The sequence below is a fragment of the Centrocercus urophasianus genome, unplaced genomic scaffold (genome assembly GCF_019232065.1).
Source record: "Centrocercus urophasianus isolate 14NV4802_14NV808 unplaced genomic scaffold, USGS_Curo_1.0 seq_18, whole genome shotgun sequence".
Classification (NCBI taxonomy): domain Eukaryota; kingdom Metazoa; phylum Chordata; class Aves; order Galliformes; family Phasianidae; genus Centrocercus; species Centrocercus urophasianus.
Window position 1 is genome coordinate 23,969,392 of NW_024884733.1, and position 21,194 is coordinate 23,990,585.

The window sequence follows — 21,194 nt, forward strand, 5'->3', positions numbered from 1 at the left end:
CTCTACTCAGAACAGGTACTGTCATATGCTGCATTAAAGACACAGTCAGTACTTAAGAAGTAATAATTGTTGCTGCCACCACCTATAAATGCTCTGGTGTTTATTCAATTAAGACAGTTAAGCAGATAAAATATTTCTAGCTTTCCAGTTCCATTTTCTGATTGCTTATAAAATACAGAACACAAAATAAGACTGTGGGAAACAAAGTGGTTTAGGATTCATTTCTCTAGCACAACTGATTGTTTCTAACCTCAGGGACACAACTTGGCATTCTTGGCAAAAATAATTTCACACAATAATAGAGAATTATATATAGTGAATAAAAGTGAGGGGTGTGGAACATGTGTACATTTAGGTCTAAGACAAGGATATGACTGTAAAACAGAAACTGAGCAATATGGCTTTTGGTTATGTAAAAAAACTAAGAGCTAAATACTATCTGTCCTGAGGAAGAACAGAGGATGCATTTCCCAGAGCATCTTCTGCTTCGGGAATTCTGCCAGACAGATCAGATGAGTTTAACACAGGTTGAAGGAGTGAACATATATGAAGCATATGAACAATATGAACCTTCTACAGACCAGACTTACTACTGAACCACAGATGACATAGCTGGCCTGTGTTTGCTGTGCTATCAGCATACACAGACAAGCGAACTACTAAACACTTCTTAGTGCATCCGCTGTGATGCACAGGCTGGTCTATTCTACCAGCAAATTTTGGAATCCTTCCCTTGTTTTTGTATGAGATGAGGATTCAGGCATAAGGATATACCAACAGTTAGAAATGTGTATGTACGATTAAAGCAACAGGTGTTCTGCAATTACACAGCCACGGAATTTAAAGAAAATCCTGCAGACTTGTAGCGGATGGTGTCTAAGGAGCTGCTCTGAGGGTGCAGCTTGTAATATATGTAAAACTATTTAGCACCTTGACTAATGGACTAATGGGAAGCCTTTTTCCCTCCTCCATTGTCTCCCAGCAATTAATCTAGCCATTAACATTACTCACTCATTTTTGCTCCCTTAACTTTCTGCTCTTTTAGGAAGCTAAATTGTTTTAGAAAATCATTTTTCAGCTCAAGCAATGCTTTGGTAGTGCCCCCAGAATGAGTGCCCTCCTGCTGTCTTCAAAACGTGGCTGACTGCAAGAAGTATGGTAGTGAGACAAATATCAGCACTTCTAGACTATTTTCTTGCTCATGCCTTTATCCAAGCTGTCCATGAAACACAAGTATACAACTATTGGAATAGACAGTTTGATGGCTCCTGGATAACTTCTATTACAAGTAAAAGGCCAAATTCTGGTTATAATTATACTACTGAATGTCTGAAATACTCATTCGGAGTCCTGACCACATCATCTGTTGATTCAAAGCGCTCAGTTTTTGCAGATCTTTTTAAAGAAGTTAGGCCAGCAGCCACAGGTACAGCAGATGTTTCCTTGATTCAGAACACCCATTCCCTCTGGGGCACTCTGCGCTCTGCAGCAGCAATCTGGTTTTGCTCTCAGACTTTGATGTTATCAGTACCTAATCCCTGCCACACCAGACAGTCTTTGGCTGCAGTCTCCCACGCTGCAGAATTAAAGCCACCTGACTGGGTGCTTTTGCAACATATGTGTCCTGGTAATATTTTACTGGCCTATATTTGTGTTGGGCATAAAGCAGCTTTGGACACTGCTCTCTGTACTGCATTTCTCACATTTGAACTAATGTAACTTTGCAAGAACATTGTTTTAAGAGTGGGCTTTTTGGTAGTATGCAGTACAGCAAAGGTATGGAGACATTAAAAATGGAGTCTGAGTAGCCTGATGAGAGGACTACAAAGTTTCCAGAATTCATAGCAGAAGACTGAACAGCACTGTGGTTCCTGTTTACTATAATCTGAAGTCAGGTGTCTCTTCTTTCTCAGTGACATTCCCTTAACCTCAAAGATTCCTTTGTGTTTACTCTCCTGTGTGTGACTTCCATCATCAGCTGTGTAGACTCCTTACTACTGTTACTGTACCACATGAGCCACAAATCCTGTCCTCAGTTGTATAGGAATACATCTGAAATAGCTTCCTGCTGGTGTCAGTGGGCTTCATCAGGGTTTGCACACCTAAAATCAAGGGCAAAATTTATTGCAGCAAGTCTGAACAAGAGACCTATCTCAGGGTCCATGGAAAGTTGCAGACTGCACATAAATAATCATCTCATTTGGACGGAATGGAAGAAAATAGAATGGTTCAGTTGGAAAATACCTACAAAGACCATTGAGTCCAGCTGCCTGACCGCTTCACGGCTAACCAAAAGTTGAAGCACGTTATGAAGGGCATTATCCAACTGCCTCTTGCACACTGTGCCAACAACCACCTTGCTAGGAAGCCTGTCCTTAGTATCAATCTCACTACCTTGGCTAAAAGCACTGAGCATGCCTTTGCAAAATAAAAGCCTTGAAGTACTATTATTATGATAAAAAGATGCTAGCGGAATGCAAAAATCACTAATCAGAACTCAGGCATTGTGTCGTGCTTGTCTTTTTGCATATCAAGGCTGAACTAATATGGAATCAGTTTGTCAAACACTTAGACATTTTACATGTCCTGAGGTGACGCCGCTGCACGGCATTTCAGCTCCAGTAAGGGATCAGGAGGGTGAACCCCCTTCTCTTGCTTCTTCTGAAAAATAAAGTTCTGCACAGCTCTAACAGTGCTACCATTTTCTGAAAAACTCATTCTTTGGGGTGAAAGCACAAATACACCACATCTTTAGTTCATATTAAAAGCAGCATGACAGGCCCAGTGCATTTGCACTATGGTTTCAGGAAAGCAAATTTATCTAATAAAAAGTGTTCCTTCATTTCAGAAGATGTCTGGGCCAATTTTCAGGAGGATGAGTAATTTATTCCTTTTTGGTGCTGAAGCTTTCCTAATGCAGTTTTAACTCATGGCTCCCATGTGTTGTCTGCTTCAAAGTCCCTCTTCCCAGCATTATTTTCATCATGGAATTATCTTTTTTCCATGTTGCTTTCCTTTTATGACAAATAGGTACCATACATTTAGGGACTTCAGAGCACTTCAGGCTTCCGAGCAGCTTGAACTTCTTAAAAATTAACTAGAAGAGAACATCTGCTCACACACAGTGGTGAACAGTGCTGGCATCAGGCTTCTTCTGTGAGATAAAAGAAATCTGGAAAACTGAAATGATTAAAAAATGCTAGTTTGCCACAGGAGACAGACGAATATTTCTACCATAGGTACACAGTGGCTTTTGGTAAAAGATACTGGAATGTAGCTCAAAGCTATTAAAAAAAAAGTTATTTAATAGTTTAAACTCTGAGTCTTTTAAGGCAATCTTAAATTACTGCCTGCATATACAATTCAGTCTTCAGCTGTAAACTTCTTTAAGTGTGATTCTTGGTTTTGCAGCCTGGACTTCTTTCTAACTACAGCAGATATCGAACTTCTCCTGCCCTGTTTTGAAGAAATGGAATTTCTATACAAAATAAAATAGGCTTGAGAAGAGAGAAAGGAAATTATTTTAACAGTGCTTGGGATTCCCATGAAAATATAAATCCTCTACTTTGCTTATATTCTCTTCTAACTGTTAATGGCATATTTAAAACAAACAACACAAACAACAACAAAAAAAAACAACTACACAACCCAACAGCACAAATCAAAACAAAGGAAAACCACTTTCAGTTAAAGTGAGCAAGTCTAACTCAATCTCCAGGTACCTGTTTCAAAGTCTATTAAACTGGATGCAGTCCTGAATAACCAGTGGTAAGACCTGCTCTGATTTATCCTTCCAGTAAATAGTGTATGAACTCGTTTGTGTTTGATCCTGTCTGTATTCACTGAGTTGTTTTATTTGGAGCTTTTGAGCTCAACTGGCTCACAGTATTGTTTTGTGGTGCTCATTTGCACACATGGTAAGCTGTGTATAAAACAGGAAGGTGAACCTCCAGTTTGGCTTGGATTTGTTTCCACAAGTGGGTGTTTGTAGTGTTTAATCATTTGCCTTTATCTCATCAGCCAAAATTTGATTCCATTGATGACAACTGCAAACAGCATGATTTAAGTGGCAATGAAATTCACCCACATAAATTTAAGGTATATGAGAATGACAACTGAGCATGGTGGAAATAGTAACTGCCATTGTAAATAGTGCAGTCCTGTGTAACAGATCTTGTTTTACAAACATTCGCCCCCAAGCTCTATGCATTTTCTCTTCTATTTGTAAGGTGGACATAAGTTCTCGAAGAAAACACACAAAATATTTTCAACTGGACGTTATTCTTGTAAGTGCAGCCCTTTTTCTGTCCCTTTAAACACTTTCTCTTTCATTTCCTAACTGAAAAAAGGCCACTAAATATTCACTTTTTCTTATATTTGGAAAAAAAGTATAGAGTTAATTTCAATACTTCACACGGAAGAAAAAAAGGCAAAAGTCTGTGTTGATTCACTGCAATTATTTCCATTGAGATGCCCCAAAACCACATTCCTAGAACATGACACTGGTAGCTCTCATAGAAGCTGGGAATATTTCCTCTGGGAAATACTCTATTTTCTGAACGATCCTCAGTGAGGTATTTTTTCCCATATATCTCAGTTCTCCAGCTGTAGGAAAGGAAGATGCCTCTTCCCTACCTCATAGAAGCAATCACATACATTAAAATTCATAAGGCACCAGGTGTTTTGAAGCTTTAAAGAGAACAAGATGATGATCCTTAGCCTGAGGATTTGTATCTTTAAATATGGATGAAAATAGGATTTCATGAGCTCATACCAGAAATCTTAACTATAATTAAGGCAGATTTGTATATCTGTCTCAGCTCAGTAGTAAAGTGGCAGCTAGAGAGAACTAGAGAGACAACTTTAGAAGGGAGTTCTTTTAGACAGTTCCTTAGAACTGCACCTCCTGCAAAGCTTCAGACTGAAAATGACCATCTGAATTATTTGTGCTCAGCCTAGATCCTTGCACAATGCCAAGGAAGAGGGGCAAGTTGTGGAAGGGGAGACTCCTGCATAGGCATGAAAGCAAACTAGCTGGTTGAAGGGTATCTTCCAGAAATGGAAAATGTGTTTGATTTAAAGCTAGATCAGAGTAAAACAATAACTCAGATTCTTAAGTCCACAACAGCACTAAAGATTTTCATTGCAAAGGCTAAAACTGTGTATATTATGCTGCATTTAGTGGCCTTTCTAAGCTGAATTCAGGAGAATGTCAGCAGGGGCAGATTCACATCCACAGATCACATCCCCCATCTCTGGGAGTTCACTTTCGAATGGAACCTTTTCAAATACTTCTGTTGAGACTTAAAATGGCTGACTTGTGGGTACATTTTCTGAGGCAGTAAATTCAATATGTCAATCAGATTACATATGTCCTGGATGATGTGAGGTTTAGAGCCATTTCAGAATCATGTGGTAGTGTCCTCATTGTGTCACATACACTGGAGGTTTTGTTACTGTTTTTTAACATAACAAATACGTGGGGGAAGCACCACATGCAAAATAATACTGTATACATGCTACATTATGCTATCACCAGATTCCTCCATATACCATCAGTACTCTAGAAATGTGAACATTGATTAATGTTATAGGTGTTTAGAATGATGATGAGGCTCTGCAGTAGTTCTTTGCCTTATTTGTGATTAAACCCATTCCTAAAAGTAGAATCCTCACCGAAAAATTCCAGAAATTCAATTTCTAGCAACATCCTTCCTCTGTTTCCAGCAACATCCTTCCTCTCTGCCAAAAACTCCAAACCTGACAATGTCATATATAACATCACAAGAAATAATAATACATGTCATCATTTCAAAGTGGCTTCATATCTGAAATAAATGAGGGCGAATATGTGTATCACCATGCCAAGATTCATGCACTCCACTTGTACACTTAGCATTCTTTTTTTTTGAAGAATACCAGATGCTTCCTGTGCAAACTTCTGTGCACATGTGCAACTGATACATCAAGAGGAAATGAATGAATTGAGAAGATAAGCCAATCTGGGCCTGAAAAGATGGTCTCCAGCTGTGAATGGAAGTGATTTATCGCTGAGCTGAAGGATCAGCTTTTCCAGCTCAAACCAGCAGATACATCATTACATTTAATCCAGACTTCCACACAGATATTTAGGAGTCTTGCAATTGACTTCAGCAGAGCCAGGATTTCACCCGTAATGTTTATCTAGGCTGAAAGCCCACTCCCCACAGTTGTGTTATTATTTATTTATTTAGTGAATGAGGTTATTTCTGTAGTGGAAGAATAAAAACCATCAGTATAGACTCAGGGTAGAAAGAGAGTGCAGCTGTGGATGGTTTTTAGCACAGCGAAAAGGCAGTGAGCGGCTCATAGTCCTGTCATAGTTGATGTCTGTGCAAAACTGTGAAGACTTTAAGGTTTAAGACCTTGTCCTCAGGCCACAGCTCCTCCTCAGGCATTTATGTATAAAACACTGTCTCCAGAAACCAGGAAGAATGAATGTAGTTACCGGATTAAGTCCAGCAGTGCATCTGCAGAGCTCATGATGGGCTTTCCACCCTCCTCAGTGCTCTCCTTCTGTGCGGCCCCACCAGGATGAATGATGGAGACCATAATTATTCCCACAATCACAGCCACAAATGTTGTCCACAGGTAATAAGTGACGGTTATGATACCCAATCGACTGGAAGTCTTGGCATCCAGGGCTGCTAGCCCAGACATTAAGCTGTGAAAAGAAAACACAAAATACATGGCACCTTATGCATAACATCAATGCAACAGAAAGCCTAATTTCCTATTATTCCATTTGCATCTTACGAGATGGCCTTCATATCAGTGCTTTTGGAAGCTTGCAGTAATACAAAGCTGTAGCCTGCGCATCTTAAAAGATGTTTCCTTTGTGCCATATGAGATCCTGGTTTCCTGAAGGAACTTGCAAGCTCAGGCTGCACACATGGCAACCGAATCCTACTGACTGCTCCCTGAAGACTGAAGGACCGTTTTACACAACCTTATGTTTGATGGCCCAGTTTACAGGAGTCATAGCAATAATCAGTCAGGCAAACTTAGGCATGAAAGCCTACACATAACTTCACGGAACTGTAGAATAAGTGATTGGAAGGGACCTGTGAAAGAAATCTGATCAGCCATTTCATTCCTTCCCATGTGAAGAAAGACCATAACTTCAAAGTTAAAAATACTTAGGGGCAAGTTTGACATACAGTGCATTTTTCACCTAAAAGAACAACAAAAACCCTTTTCCTTTTTTCTAAACCCATACACACCACAATAGATTTTTGCTTCAGTAGGGGTCGTGCTGGGGAACAGACAGGCTCTGTAACTGCACTGTAAGCAGACGAGACTCCTTTGTGAGCCAGTAAAGCATCTCAAGAAAATGCTGTGGTGATCTCAACCTCTTATTTCCCCTTTGGCTCTTCCCACAACTGCCAGAAGATGGTCAGAGGCCTCACAAAGCTTGTCTCTGCCATGCTATGTAACTCTCTGCCATGCTATGTAACTATCTGCCATGTAGTTTCACCCCCACTAACCCTCTTTTACAGGCAAATTAAGGCTCTGCTTGATGCCTGAACTTGCCCTTGCTGCTCTAGCATAGACCCTGCTACTGCTTTCCAGTAATCAGAGACTGAGATGTGAGTTTCCAATCACACCTGTGTTGCCTGGGGCTTTAAATTAAGATTTAGCTTTGAATAATCTGATGTAAACTCTTCTAAACATGCATCTCTGGAAAACTAAAGTTGAAATAAAATATTACATTTACTATTTGATGTGACCCCGCTGCCCAGATTTATCATAAAGGCGGAACAGATTATCAAGCTTTTCCTGATAAATAGTGATGTACTAAGCTGCATCTCCTTGAATGAGACCTTCTTGACCTCACTCTACTCATTGAGGTTGTCTAGAGCCAATACTAAAGTGCAGCTTACCCTTTATAGTACATTTAATGAAATCAAATGGATGGGGTTTAGTGCTCAGGTTCCTGCTCTCCACTAGATTAATTAAGAAAATGCATTGGTTTTCTGCATCGCCACTCTCTCATGTAGGACAGTTTTTGTTAATGCTACAGGAGCAAGGGAAAATGCTGCCTGCACTGTGATACGATCATTTAGAAAATGACCATCTTGATCTCTCTCACTTTTGTAGCCATTTTCTTCCTTCTCTTTGAACATTTTGATAAAAATTCCACCTTTCTTTTTGCCTGTGAAGCTCTGTTTACAAACACAACACTACATACTAATAATGAAAAACAGTAGCAGCAATGATACTTCCTTGGAAGACTCGATATTCTAAAGCACTGATTTAAATGTTGTACGTGTCTCAGAATAAACTAGCTGGATGTTTTCCACAGTAATTATTTTAAGTGTCCATCATAGGTATATTATGCAGGGAAACTGACACAAGTGGTACGAAAGCCTTGACCAAGCAGATCTGCAACTATTGGGTAGGATGCCACGTAGAGAGGGGAGAAGGAGTACAGGTTTTTTTTCTGGTGCTGTCCTGAAGCCATTATCTCTGTGGGAAAGACAGTCCTTGATGTCACCTGTGTTGTGTTTGCTCTGCAGAGCAGTGGGAGATAACTGCTGCACACGGTGCTTGAACCGTCATGACTATTCACCTGGGAAGCGTGTCCAGGAGAACTGAAGGCAAAACCTCCTAATTAAGCACTTCAGTGGGTCATGTGCATTTGGGGGTGCCACCTCAGCTAGATCTGGGGAATGATGTGCAGCTAGAATCTAATCAGACATTGGCTCGTAAGTGGCAAATCCTGAGGGGGCTAATAATGAGATTGCTCTGTCTTGGGGATATTCATTAACAAGATCATCATCTGTAATGAGATTATCCTGTCACCAGATAAAGTCATGCTTGCTTCATGCTGTGATGAGAAAGTTCTCAAAAGTAATTAACTATGGAGATGCAACAGGAGAAACTGTGGTGTGATGAAAAACGAATCAAAGTCTGGGTTCAAATAAAGCTGTGTGTTATTCATGGCCTGCAAAGTTCAGTTTGAAGAAGGAACCAGTGGAAGCAGTTTTAGGAAGGCTGTGGAGCATCAGTGAACATTTTAAGCAATTGCTCAGACTAATTTTCAGGAAGAAATGTCTGTAAATAGTCAGGGACTGTAGTCACTCATTGAGCTTTTCATTTGACTTCATACATTTGATGTCAGAAGTAACAGAATAGAAGGCACCAAGATGAGCAGACATCACAGTTATTGTATGGAATAAGGAATTCAGAAGGAGTAGCTTCCTACGATCACTGGTCATGTTCAGGTTTTACCTTTAAAACTAATGTTCGTTAGACACTCTTGGCTATATTGCTACCCTTGCCAACAGCAGCCCAAGCATCTTCTATGACTGAACAAAGATGTTTCTGTGCCCTTCAGAACCAGACTCTTAAGAAACACAAATGAATGAAAACCAGGATACTTTAAATTCTTATAAATCCTGAGAATCTGATTAGGCTTGGAATAGCAGGGCAGATTTTTGATTTATAGGTTAAAATCATCTGACTTCCCATGTATTTAAGTAGCTTCTACAAATATGCTTCATGCATAGCTTCTGTAATATGATTGCCAAGTAGACAAGAAAGGAATAACACAATGAAAACCAACCTGCAGCTTTTCTGAATAATTACGATATTTCTCACTCATTTAATCAGTCTGGCCAAAATCAAAACAAGAAAAAACGTTCTTACAATTTCATATTTAGGGACCATTTCTTAGTTTGTATTGAAAAAAATACAACGTCAAGTTTAAGGCCTCCAAAATACATTTGAATTAGTTTTGGATGAAATATTAAACCTCGTAGAGCAGGATGTAAATGAAATCTGATTTCTATGATTTAAAAGGTTTTCTTGCACCTTGCTTTGAAACATCTGGTACTGGATGTAATAACAGGCATCAAAACAAACGAAACAGCCCCACGACCTCTTTATTTCCTGCGTAGGTTGTTCCAGCCACATGTGAAAATGATCCTTCTGTGTTGTTCTTTTTTCTGCTGACTAGAAGAGTCTGCTGTTTTATTCTGTGATCTTGTTTGTCCAGCAGATCCTGGATGAAGTTGTGTATGCTCAGAGATTGCGCACAATTTAGAACAATAACCTCCAAATTTGTTCTATGTCCTATATATCTGTGTACATATCTGCCCTGCGGTCCTTGGATTTCTGTGGCTTTCAAGCCTCTTCAAAGTTGTGTTTGATAACCTTCAGATCTCTTCGTGATATAAAACTGATGCTTCATGGTATTTGCAGGAAGAGATTCTTCTTTAAATTTTATACTTCTTTTCTTAACAAGTAAAAAATGTCCAGTTTGTTTTGCTTATTTATTTACTTATTTATTTATTTATTTAACTAAGACTTGGGCAATTCTAAATCTACTCTGCTTTGTTTTCAGTAAATAAGTTGTTTCCATTCAGCCAAATCTGTCTAATCTCCTCTACTTTCATTTTTATTGGAGAAAGAGTCAGGAAGGCAATGAATAAGATGGTAGCAGTTTGTTCAGAAGCTGGATGTTGAAAACCATTAAAAAAATTTATTTACTTGCAGCATTTTAGTGGGGTTGATATTTAAGGCTTAATTATTTCTTTAAGACTTCAATTGTTTAATTGTTTGCTGTCAGAAAAAAAGCTCAAATAAACAACAAGACTAGAATGGCTTGATTAAATTTTGTTTATTTTGGGGGAAAAGTCTCCATATGATTTATGAAATGTTAGAATAAATCATGTCTTTATTGGATCTTTGTTGAGGGAGAACAGTGAGGAGGATCAGTGGAAGATCCAGTGAAACTTAGATGAAGCTCTTAGAGGGAAGCTCGAAGGGAAAAGGAAGATGTCTGTATCTCCAGAAATTATTCTAAATGTGACTACATAAAAACACAAGGTCAGTTACTATATTGTTTTAAACATTGGTAACAGTACAAGCAAATGGATCTATTAAATACTATGTTTCATGTCTGCTTGAAGAGAAATCTGTGTAAAATACCAAAAATTATTCTAGCAGGCTTTAAATAACGAGGAAGGGAATTCTTTCAATATCTTGGAAATCTAATTAGCCCCTGCAAACAATTAGCTAAACTCTTGTGAGCGTCTCTAGGCTTTTTCTGGTCGTCACTGATAAGCATCAGAGTATTTATGAAGTATTTTATTCACGTACAAAAACAGAACTTTCTATTCTCTCTGCCATTCTCTTCTTTTTTTATCTGTTGCCTTCTGATAAAAAGCAATTTTTTTACTTCCATCAAGACCAAAACCCATCCCCAGAAATGGGAAATACAAGGAGCTGCAGTAAAGACTCCATTCTGCTTGTTTATTTTGTCTTCCTCGCCACCAGAAGCCATCTGGATGTTGCTTTGAAATAGATGGATTATGGATGAAGTTATCAGAAAGGATTAGTGTGATTAGAAAGACATTAATCCTGTCAAGAAGTAATGGTCAAGTATTAAACACAAGCAGTTGGTCCTACAATCATGTTTGTTTTCATTCATCCCATTCCCACTCTCCCATTCTCATTTTGTAATTGCATGCCATAGAAAAGACCTGGCTAAGCAAATTCTGCCAGTGAGGCTGGGAAGCTCCTCTAACAGCTACATTAGAGGGGATTATATTACAGTCAAGCATCATGAAAGTGAAGTGCAGGCTCCACTAATGCTGCTCCATTGGGCAGGCAGGCTGTCTTGTAGCTTTTTGTCAAGGTCAGCGCCTTTAACTTTCAACATGGTAATAATCTCCATTTCCACTGCTCAAGCCATTTACTCATCTTAAAATGCTTCACTAATATAAAAATCTATCATACAGGAAGGCACTATTTATCTTCTACAGACAAGGAAACAGCAAAATTAAGGCACTTATTTAAAGACAAATAATTTGTAGTGGAAATTGGCAGCCTGAAGCTATCTCGGTACTGTCATGGACCATCCACACTTCCCTCATTGGTGACCGGGCTGTTTCATTTCCATGGAGGTACCACTTACAGAGAAACATCTTGCAACAATGAAAATAAGACACTTCACAGTAATGAGAGAAAGAAATAAGGAACCTTCTCTGATTCTTCCTACAGTTTGATGCTTGATTGTGCTCTTAGTCTCCAGTAAAGTTGAAATGATTTTAGTAGCAGGGATCAGAATGACTTTTTCTTTCCAGGATATTCTTCCCTTTTTCTAACATGATGGAATACAACAGAGCTAGGTGCTGCTATGACTGTGACAGACATGTCTGCTGCTGACAACATACACCACAGAGACAGTGGTACTGGTGGGAAGACCGAAGCCATTTCTGCTTTACCTGCATGGTCTTCTTTTACTTAAAGTGACATCGGTTTTTTATCTCCAGATGTCATATCACACTGCACAGGAAAAAACGCCTCCTGTTCAGACATGCACAAACACACTAGTTGGCACATCTGTCAGTCTCTACCTGCATACATGTCACACAAGAATCACAGAATCACACTATCGCAGAATCGTAGGAGTTGTAAGGGACCTTTGGGACCTAAAGCATGTTCCTCAGAGGAGGAAAATGTCCAGGCATGTTTTGTCACTGGTAGCTATTTTGCTAAAGACAGTGGCATCCCAAAGGTGTCGAGCATGATAGAAAATCTTGCCCTCTGTCTTCAAAAAGCAAATAAAGATGTCAGAAAATCAAGCTGTCTGCAATATGCTATTTGCAGTAACTACGTTTAATTATACTGCTAGGCTTCAAGAAAAGAAACTGAAACTAATAAATCTACATTTCTAGCTAATCATGACATCCATTTTTTTGAGCAGGAAATCAAATAATGCACTGTACTTTATTAGTGTGCTACAGGGAATCTGTTCTTACAAACGAATGCAGAACAGGCAGGACTTTGCTCAGCACACAATGAACATCAATGTCCAATGGCTGTTCTGCCACTGCTTCCTCTCCAGTAATCCAACACACGAAGCCAAAGTGACAATCTGTGAATGCTAGAAGGAACAAAGAGTAACTTTTGATCACTGACTGATGAAGAAGACCTGAGACATTATATTATAGCACACGCAGAATTCAGGCCGGCAGGTTGACTTTAGCTGTTCTGATAAAATATTTCCTAAATTCAGAAGTTGGGATGCAAATAAAAATAAATTATCTGTTAAGTATGGATGTGAAGCTTCCATCTAGGGAAAGAGCCAAGAAACTCAATGATACTTGATTTTCTGGTCAGACAGTTCTTTCAACTATTTTTAGATTAAGAAAACACCAGGAGGATTTGGAATACAAATTCCAATTATAAAAAAGTCAGATTTATTCAACTGTTTATTGTTCACACATGGCTCCATCCTAAGGAAACAGAAGGATTTCAGCCAGCTCCTCAAACTTCACATGCCACTGCCATTTCTTTGCAAGACATAAACTATTTCATACTAAGAAGACTGCAGAAGAATTCTGGTCACAAACTATTTGAATCCCATTTGTAAAATCTATCAGTGCTCTCCACACTCATTCACTTTGTGACTCCAGATGTCTGCTGCACATCGTTACATCCCTACTGATACTGCCTAAATAATTTGTATGGAACTGGTCCAACTTTGTCATTATGACATGAAAAACTCTGCAGTATGTCATTTTTCACTGAAAACAGTTTATGCCAGTTAAAAAAAAAACAGCAGAAGACCACCATCCCTGGATGTGTTTAAAAACCATTTGGATGTGGTGCTCAGGGACGTGATTTAGTGGAGGGTTGTTAGAGTTAGGGGGGCATGGTTAGGTGGCGGTTGGACTTGATCTGTAAGGTCTTTTCCAACCTTAGTGATTCTATGATTCAATTATTCTATTGGATCTGACTACTAAATATGATGTCTCTAAACACATGTAGCTACAAGAAAATGTTAGTTTATAATCATAGAATCATAGAATCATAGAATCACCAAGGTTGGAAAAGACCTAAAAGATCACCTATTCCCAATAGCTCCTACTAAACCATGTCCCTCAAAATAATGTACTGAAACCTTTGAAAATATCTGAGGCATGGAGAGAGGATTCATAAGGTCTCCTAAGAACGTAGAATCAAATTTTCCTCTACAAGCTCATGCTTAAACCTGAAAGCACCATCTGGAGAACTTTTGGGGTGACCTGTGATCAGTTCTGCAATGCAACAGAGATATGGGTAATTTAAAGTAGTTACTGGTGTTTGGTGAGCTTCCTCTCTGATCAATTCTTACCTTTGAGTAGAACTTCCCATTCACTTTCATTCAAGTACAGTTCTGCTTTTCATTTGAAAACTTTACACATTGCCTTAAGTTCTCTCCTTAAAACTCTCTTCTCTAGATTAATTCTCTCCACAGTAAAACTGCAGATAACATATCCTAGGAAAGGGCTAACACCTTATTCTCACCAGGGTGAAATTTATTAGTGTTGTTATTTCTATTACAGTGATACACACAACAGGTGATTCAGAAATGGGATGATATACATGCTTTATGTTACCATTCAAGTATTCTCAGACTTTCCCACACTAACCCAACAGAATGTTCCTTCTCTTCTGCTGGGTAGTCCTGTTCCTGAGTGCCAGTATTTTTCTATTGCACTTCATTAAGCCCCAGAGCCCAGCTTGGCCACTGCCTAAGCATAGCAACAGTGACTGATATTTAGCAAAGAATGATTAGAGGCAATAGTTTAACTCATACACAGCAGAGAAGACCCAAACCAGAATGGACCAGAAGTTCATACTGTCTATCCTTTCCTGTTCAATTTTCAGTTCCAAGAAAGGATTAAAAGAAATAGCACTGAACATACTATCATTCATACCGAACCAGTACTTTTGTGTGAATGAATTTTAGCTAGCTTTTTGGTTTAAATTTAATGATAGATTAAAAAAAAAAAAAAAAAAGAGATAATTTCATCACCTTGTAGAGATTTGTATCTCCCTTATGAATGGACATGATGTTGGCTACATCAGTCACAGATTCATATTCATGGTAGAAATTTCAGATTGCAAAATTCAGTTCCGGCCTCTGAGTGATCAGGTCAAAGTTTTCATCCCTAGCAAACTGTAAACTTAAGTAGTAAAACAGACAAATTCCAGTCTGTGGTGTATTATCAGTTTCATCTTCAGATAACAGCAAGCAAAACAGTGCACAGCACAATTTTCCCAAGCCCCCGGCCTGTCTCACAGCATCACTAAACCCTAAACTCTCAGAGAATATTCTGTTGCAAGCAGTTATTTAGGGTACATCTACCCAGGCAACTGCAGACAGATGTGGACACGCTCTGTTTTCAGCCTGAGCTGCCAAGACCGGTCCGGAAGCCATGGAGCCACAGCAGCTCTTCACACACAGGCCTGGGAGCAAAGCCACGCTGATGCGGCTCTGTGGCTTCCGGCTCAGAGCTGGTGCAGGTCTGCTTGGCTCATGGGCCGAGTGAGCTCACATCTGCCTGCACCCAGCGTGTCTCCACATCTTACAAAGTCCATCCACACAGCTGTCAGCTCTTCAAGTATAGCTAACAGGTTCTGGTATGGAGCAGTAGAGCTGAACAAGAACAGAATTCCATAAATCAGTAAGAGCAATATTTTTCATTAGTGGGATGTTAAAATGCCAGTGGTTTCCCCTAATCAAATAACTGAAAAAAAAATCATATATATATATATATATATACACACATATATATGGGTAAAAGGATACTATGATGGAGTAATTTCCTAACTAAATGACCCACTCAGGAATCTGAGCAGAAGGATAAGGGATTACCAGAACTGATGGCATTATGGACAGGAATCCCCTTAAAGACAGACAGTTCTATATTTAGCATATCATATTTAATTCAACCAACAAAACCCCCAAAGTATCAAACATTTATTACTACCCCTAAATGAACCTTTAAATAAATGTAATTTTTATTAGCATACATCTGCTTGAATTAGGAACAGTACACTTAAAGGACAGAGCTTTACTTTTTCTAAAAAATCCAGGTCAAATCAGTTATTTAGGTGTGACTGTAAAGGGAACAATCTTTCCTTAATCAATTCTGCACAAAAAAAAAGGATCAAATCTCTGCTACACGATGTTTCTTAATTATAAAAAAAAATGGTTATTGTTAAATAAATTTAAAATCTAATAATTATTCTGAGATCAGAACAAGATGATTAAGTTCCTGTAAGGCCTGTGAAATTATACATCTGGACATAGGGAAAAAAATAATCTGTTCACTTCTAGTGTTATCTGGACATAATACCCACAGGCTGCAAGCCTTGGTCTTCCTAAGCCTGTCTTCCCCAGACCCTGGGCACAAGGGCAGAGATGCTCAGCAGGGAGTGGCACCACGAGAGTTATTGCACTGCGATGGTCAGAGTGCCAGACCTGCACACAGCCAGCCCCTGTGCCGGCCACTGCTGGCACTGGGAGTGTTTGCTTTAGCAAATTGAAGATGCTGTTGATGGGAAACATGGGTGTTTGTTTCTTTCTCAGTCTTTGTTTAGTGTAGAGTACAAAGACATTGGCATTAGATTTAAATTTCGAGCACTCAAAACTTGAGAAACTGAAGTGATGAGCAAATATTTCTGATATTCAATTTGTCCTGAAAGCAATACTGCAGGTGAAGGATAGATGTGGGGGGAAGGGAAGCCGAGGAGGGGGGGGAAGAGCTTTTTGTTAACTATATTGAGCAAGAGATTTTCTGGTAGGTAACACTCCTAGGAAAAGCCTCAAAGGCCTCCAGATGTGCTACTACTGCACTGGAGCGGCTGCAAACACTCCACTAACAGCTCGTGGTTCCTGGCTCTTCCAGACAGAGCCATCTCCTGGCTGAAGTGAGGAAATTCATTATCTGGAGACAAGGCTGGTTAACAAACCAGCTCATCCGCAGATCATAGCTAAAGACCCATGCTTTTTTAAACATATCAGAGCACTCTGGGCAGGATGCACTGAGATCCACCTCTGTCACTGCTGTGAATGTGCCTGTTTGAAAACCTGAGATATTTGCTGAAACCTTTTGGATATATAAGAGAAAACACACTATTTGCACTGCAGTAATCAGCAGAAGAGAATCGAGGCCTCTGTCCCAAAAAGAATCAGAGAACTTCAGGTCTGCAGATGATCTTTCAGCTTTGTTCAGTCTAAGACAGCGTTATGTGTTCAACCGTGAATTCATGTTTGGCTTCTACTCTCTCTCAGCTCTCTTGTTATTCCCATTTCCAGTATTAAAAATAGTATCCTGTGTTTGTTTATACCTGTAAGAAACACTGTGCATCTGGTAACTGCAGGGTCTAAAATCTGATCTTGTAGCAAATATTCCTAGGGCAGATACAAACTCTGTCAAACTATTTATCTTTCTTTATGTTGTTTGTGTAGCTATTGCTATGCAGCTACCTGTTCTCACCACAGCAAATTCTGTACATCACGAGCCTGTGTCAGATAGCTCTTTTGCACTGTGCTGCTTCTCCTCCCAGCGCATCAAAACGCACAAAGGAATCTAAAGAACAAAACATTTTAGGGAAGGCATGGAACTCTACTCTCTTCTATCCTTAGCACATCACTTCCTCATGTTACACTGATGTTTTCCTAGGAAAACTCTCCTTCCATCTCTCCAAAAAAATCTTTTATCATGCACTGATGTTTTCTAGTAGTGTGGGACAGAACCAGTTATGAGTCTATGGTCATCTTGTCCATGTTAGTCATGCAAGGACACGAATTGGCTTCATTCCGTGAAAAACCATGGGAAGTGAGATGCAAAGATGGCATTTAAGAATAAAATTAGTGCTGGAATTGTGTTTTAACTCTCAGTGATCTAAGTCTAGGAACACATCTTTCATGATCATGAAAGATGAGTTTTTGACATATCTATTAGGTTCCAGAAGCTTAGGCTTCAAGGAAAGGCACCAAATATTACAAGATCTGTTAAGGTAAAGTTAGCTTTGCTACTCTTCATGTCTCCTCTGTCTCCTCTCAGCACTGTGTACATGAGAGGGCTTTTGTCCATCTTACTGGTTTGGTTGTTACTGTAATCAGCTGGAAGACATACATTTAAAGGGGAGAAAAGCTTTCCAAAGGCAGCCAGTTGAGCATCCTGAGCATTGGGATCTAGATCATTTACTCTGGCACCAGCAAGGTGGCACCATTCAAGCTTCCACCTTTAATGTATTAAGAAACCACTTTCACTTCTACCTGAAGCCAGGCATACATCAGTAACTCACTGGACATATGTTTTTTTTCCCAGTATTTCTCACTCTGCAGCAGATTTCTCAAAGCACTGCAAAAGATTATAAACTAAATATGCTTTTTCATCTACTTTGTGTGGTGCATTATTTCAATTGTTTAAATTTAAGGTAGACTTTTTGGTATGGTGGGGTAAATGTTTTCCAAACACTTAACTTCTATTTCTATAGTACCTGTATGAAGTATTAGAGAAATGTTCCTACTGATTAAAAAAGATGGTCATAGCTCTACTTTAAATCTTAATGTGCAGCAGTTCCTGGCTCTCCAACATTTATTCAGTTAAAAAACAATGGTGATTGCATGCACTATTTAGGAAACGTCAGTGGCTATTGGAACAAGCATTGTCTTCACTTACCTTGAGACAACCAGGGGGAGAATCAACATTTTCAGCATCCTCATCAGTAACTCACCGGGAAACTGGAAATAACTGATTTCCTGGAAATACACAGAGAGATGCTCACTGTTTTGTGTTTTCACTGCCCTTGTGAGTCCTGCTACAGCTGTTGGTCAAGTGGTATAAGCAGGTAAAATCTGCAGCTCTAGTAGGTAAGGTGGCAAAGACTGTACGCTTTAAAAGACTATTTTAAAATTAATTAAATTACATACTGTGTCTTAATTCAACAAAAACACACAGAGCATTTTTCCTTTGTAAAGTAAGACAAAAATGAAATATGCTGCCTCCCTACTGTGAATAGGTTGCCCTGAATAATCCTTTTATTCTGCATTTCGTGTGTTTTGCTAGCTGTGTATGAAGCTACTGACTGGACACAAAAAGTGTTCAGACTACAGTTAGGGCAGCAGAACAGAGAACTGTTTGAAGGTATTGTGTTTACTAAGTGCCATCATTTTTAATTGAGATTTACACTGTGTACTCGAAGCATTCAGCAGTGCCTGTTGTCCTGTTTACTGACAGATGGATACAGCAGTAAGAAACAAGTACCTGCAAAGAGCTTAGCTGAAGTACGCTGGAGGAGAAATCCCCAAGGGAATTTAATATCATGGTTGGTTAAAAATGGGAGATCTCATATTTATTAATATAAAATACCATCAGTGTAGCACAAACATCTGTACCTCCGTACACCTGACAGAGCCTGACACCTGCCAGCGTTTTCTTTAGATGTACACATTCCAACTAACATAAAATCCAACAAATATACTGTTTTTAACGTGCATGTAGCTTATTATTATCACGTTGTTACAGTGGGGCTATACTGGATTTATTAGTGTCTTAAAGACCAGAACCTCTGCCATACACATATTATGAGAACTGTGAAAGCCCCAAGGAGCAGCGTGTAGATTAACAAACAAATCAAATTACACTAATTGAACAAGCACACAGACATGTTTTTTATCTTGAAAAATCCATCCTGAAGTTCCACAAGTTGACGTGCCTTTTGTTACGTAAGTATTTTCCCTGCAGTGATGCACTCTGCGGTGCCACACGTACCTGCTGGGAGAGCCGCCTCGTCCTGAGGAAGAACCCAAGGAGACAGCCAATGGTGACCGACAACACCGAGAGGATGAGCAAACCGTTCCTTTTACAAACATCCTTGATCCGAGCGAGGATCGCATCCAAAGCCACCGCCATGGTGTCCTCCGTGCTCCTTGGAGAGGAATCAGCATCCCATGGAGAGAGAATCCACTCGCTCCTCTTGTTGGAGAGGAACAGACCTCGCTCTGTATAGATCAGATCAAAGCACTTCCAGTTCTGCTTAGCTGACCTGCAAGGTCACCCCTCTGCCAATCGCCACCAAGCAAGCAGCTGGCATTATTGTTCCAAATTAATACCGACAATCCTATTATCGACTACATCATTAAGAGCCTGCAAGAAGATTAGGGGGCTCTGGAAAATTAGAACGGAATGCAGTAGTATTTCTAAAACAAGACTGCTTCAAAACAAAGTGACATGCTCAGAGCATTCTCTGGTCTTCCCAGTTTGGGGTCTGGCCGTCCACCCTACAAAGGAGCAGTGAAGTCATGCTCACCAACACAGAGAAGGAACGTTACCGCGCTGTTTTTCTGTGCAGGGCAGAGTGGGTGACATTTTAAACAGGACTATCACAACAGGGCAAGCCAGGTAAAACTAGACTTCATTAATTAAAGCAGGCTTGGATTTTTTTGTTTTCCTGATGAAAACAAGAATGAAGGTGCAGCGTAAGAACCACACATCGATCAGAAACCAGAATTATGCTGAAACATGGAAGGGAAAGCTGCTGGCATTTGGCATCTATTATCCTGCAAGCAAAAAGATTTCACTTTTTGTTCCACCACTCTGTTGATTAGAGTAGGGCCAATTTACTTTCAGAGGATTATCAGAGTAAGCCATGGGGATTGCTTTCCTTTCCTTCACCGTGTCTGCACTCAGTACCAATGCTGTTTTTATGAGCAAAAATACAGAGCCATGACTGCTCACTGCGCTGCACTCACTGAAATGCTATGCAGAAACCAAAATACTGATTGTTCAGTATTTTTATGGAAAATACTCCACAGAACACATTTGAGTATTTGCAATGCTTTGTTTTATACTGAGAGGCAGTGTGTGTAGGTACGTGCTCACGTGTGAGCAGTGGGGTGAGCGAACAGTGAGCTCAAGGGTCAGCAAAGCTTCCTCCTGGAAGCACGAATAGGACGCTGTATGGTCTGCAAGGCATATGGACACACACACCAAACACAAAAAATATACGATTCTGCGTGGTGAATAGGAGTGCTGACAAAGCAACACAGTCATGTAAAATTTTATTAATGCTTATGCAAGAAAGTACTGAACTCATACTGCCATCTGAGCTCAGACACAAGGCACACAGGTTTGCTGCCGTTCCGGAATGCACACAAACAGGGGAACTGCAACCCCGAGCAGCAACCCCGAGCGCGGCAGCCGGCACCCTTCACCCTTTAGGCGGCCCTCCGAGCCCCTCACGGCCCGGCCGCGGCTACACTCCGCGGAGTCCCCTGCGCTGGGCGGGCGCTCCTCAGTCCCGGCCCGGGCGGCGGCAGCGGGAGGAGTGGGGCGGCGCCGCACGGCGAGTGACCGGGCAAC

General features: G+C 40.0%; 1 protein-coding gene across 1 annotated transcript in view; it reads right to left on the minus strand.

The window, feature by feature from the left end:
• The window catches only part of SLC1A7 (solute carrier family 1 member 7), a 43,075-nt gene extending 23,330 nt beyond the window's left edge, over positions 1-19,745 (minus strand). Inside the window, exons 1-3 of the mRNA XM_042820178.1 lie at positions 19,605-19,745; positions 18,513-18,592; positions 6,488-6,703 (exon numbers count right to left, since the gene is read on the minus strand). Coding sequence (XP_042676112.1) covers positions 6,488-6,703; positions 18,513-18,592; positions 19,605-19,745 — 437 coding nt within the window. The remainder of the gene's footprint in view (positions 1-6,487; positions 6,704-18,512; positions 18,593-19,604) is intronic.
• Positions 19,746-21,194: the final 1,449 nt, after the last annotated feature.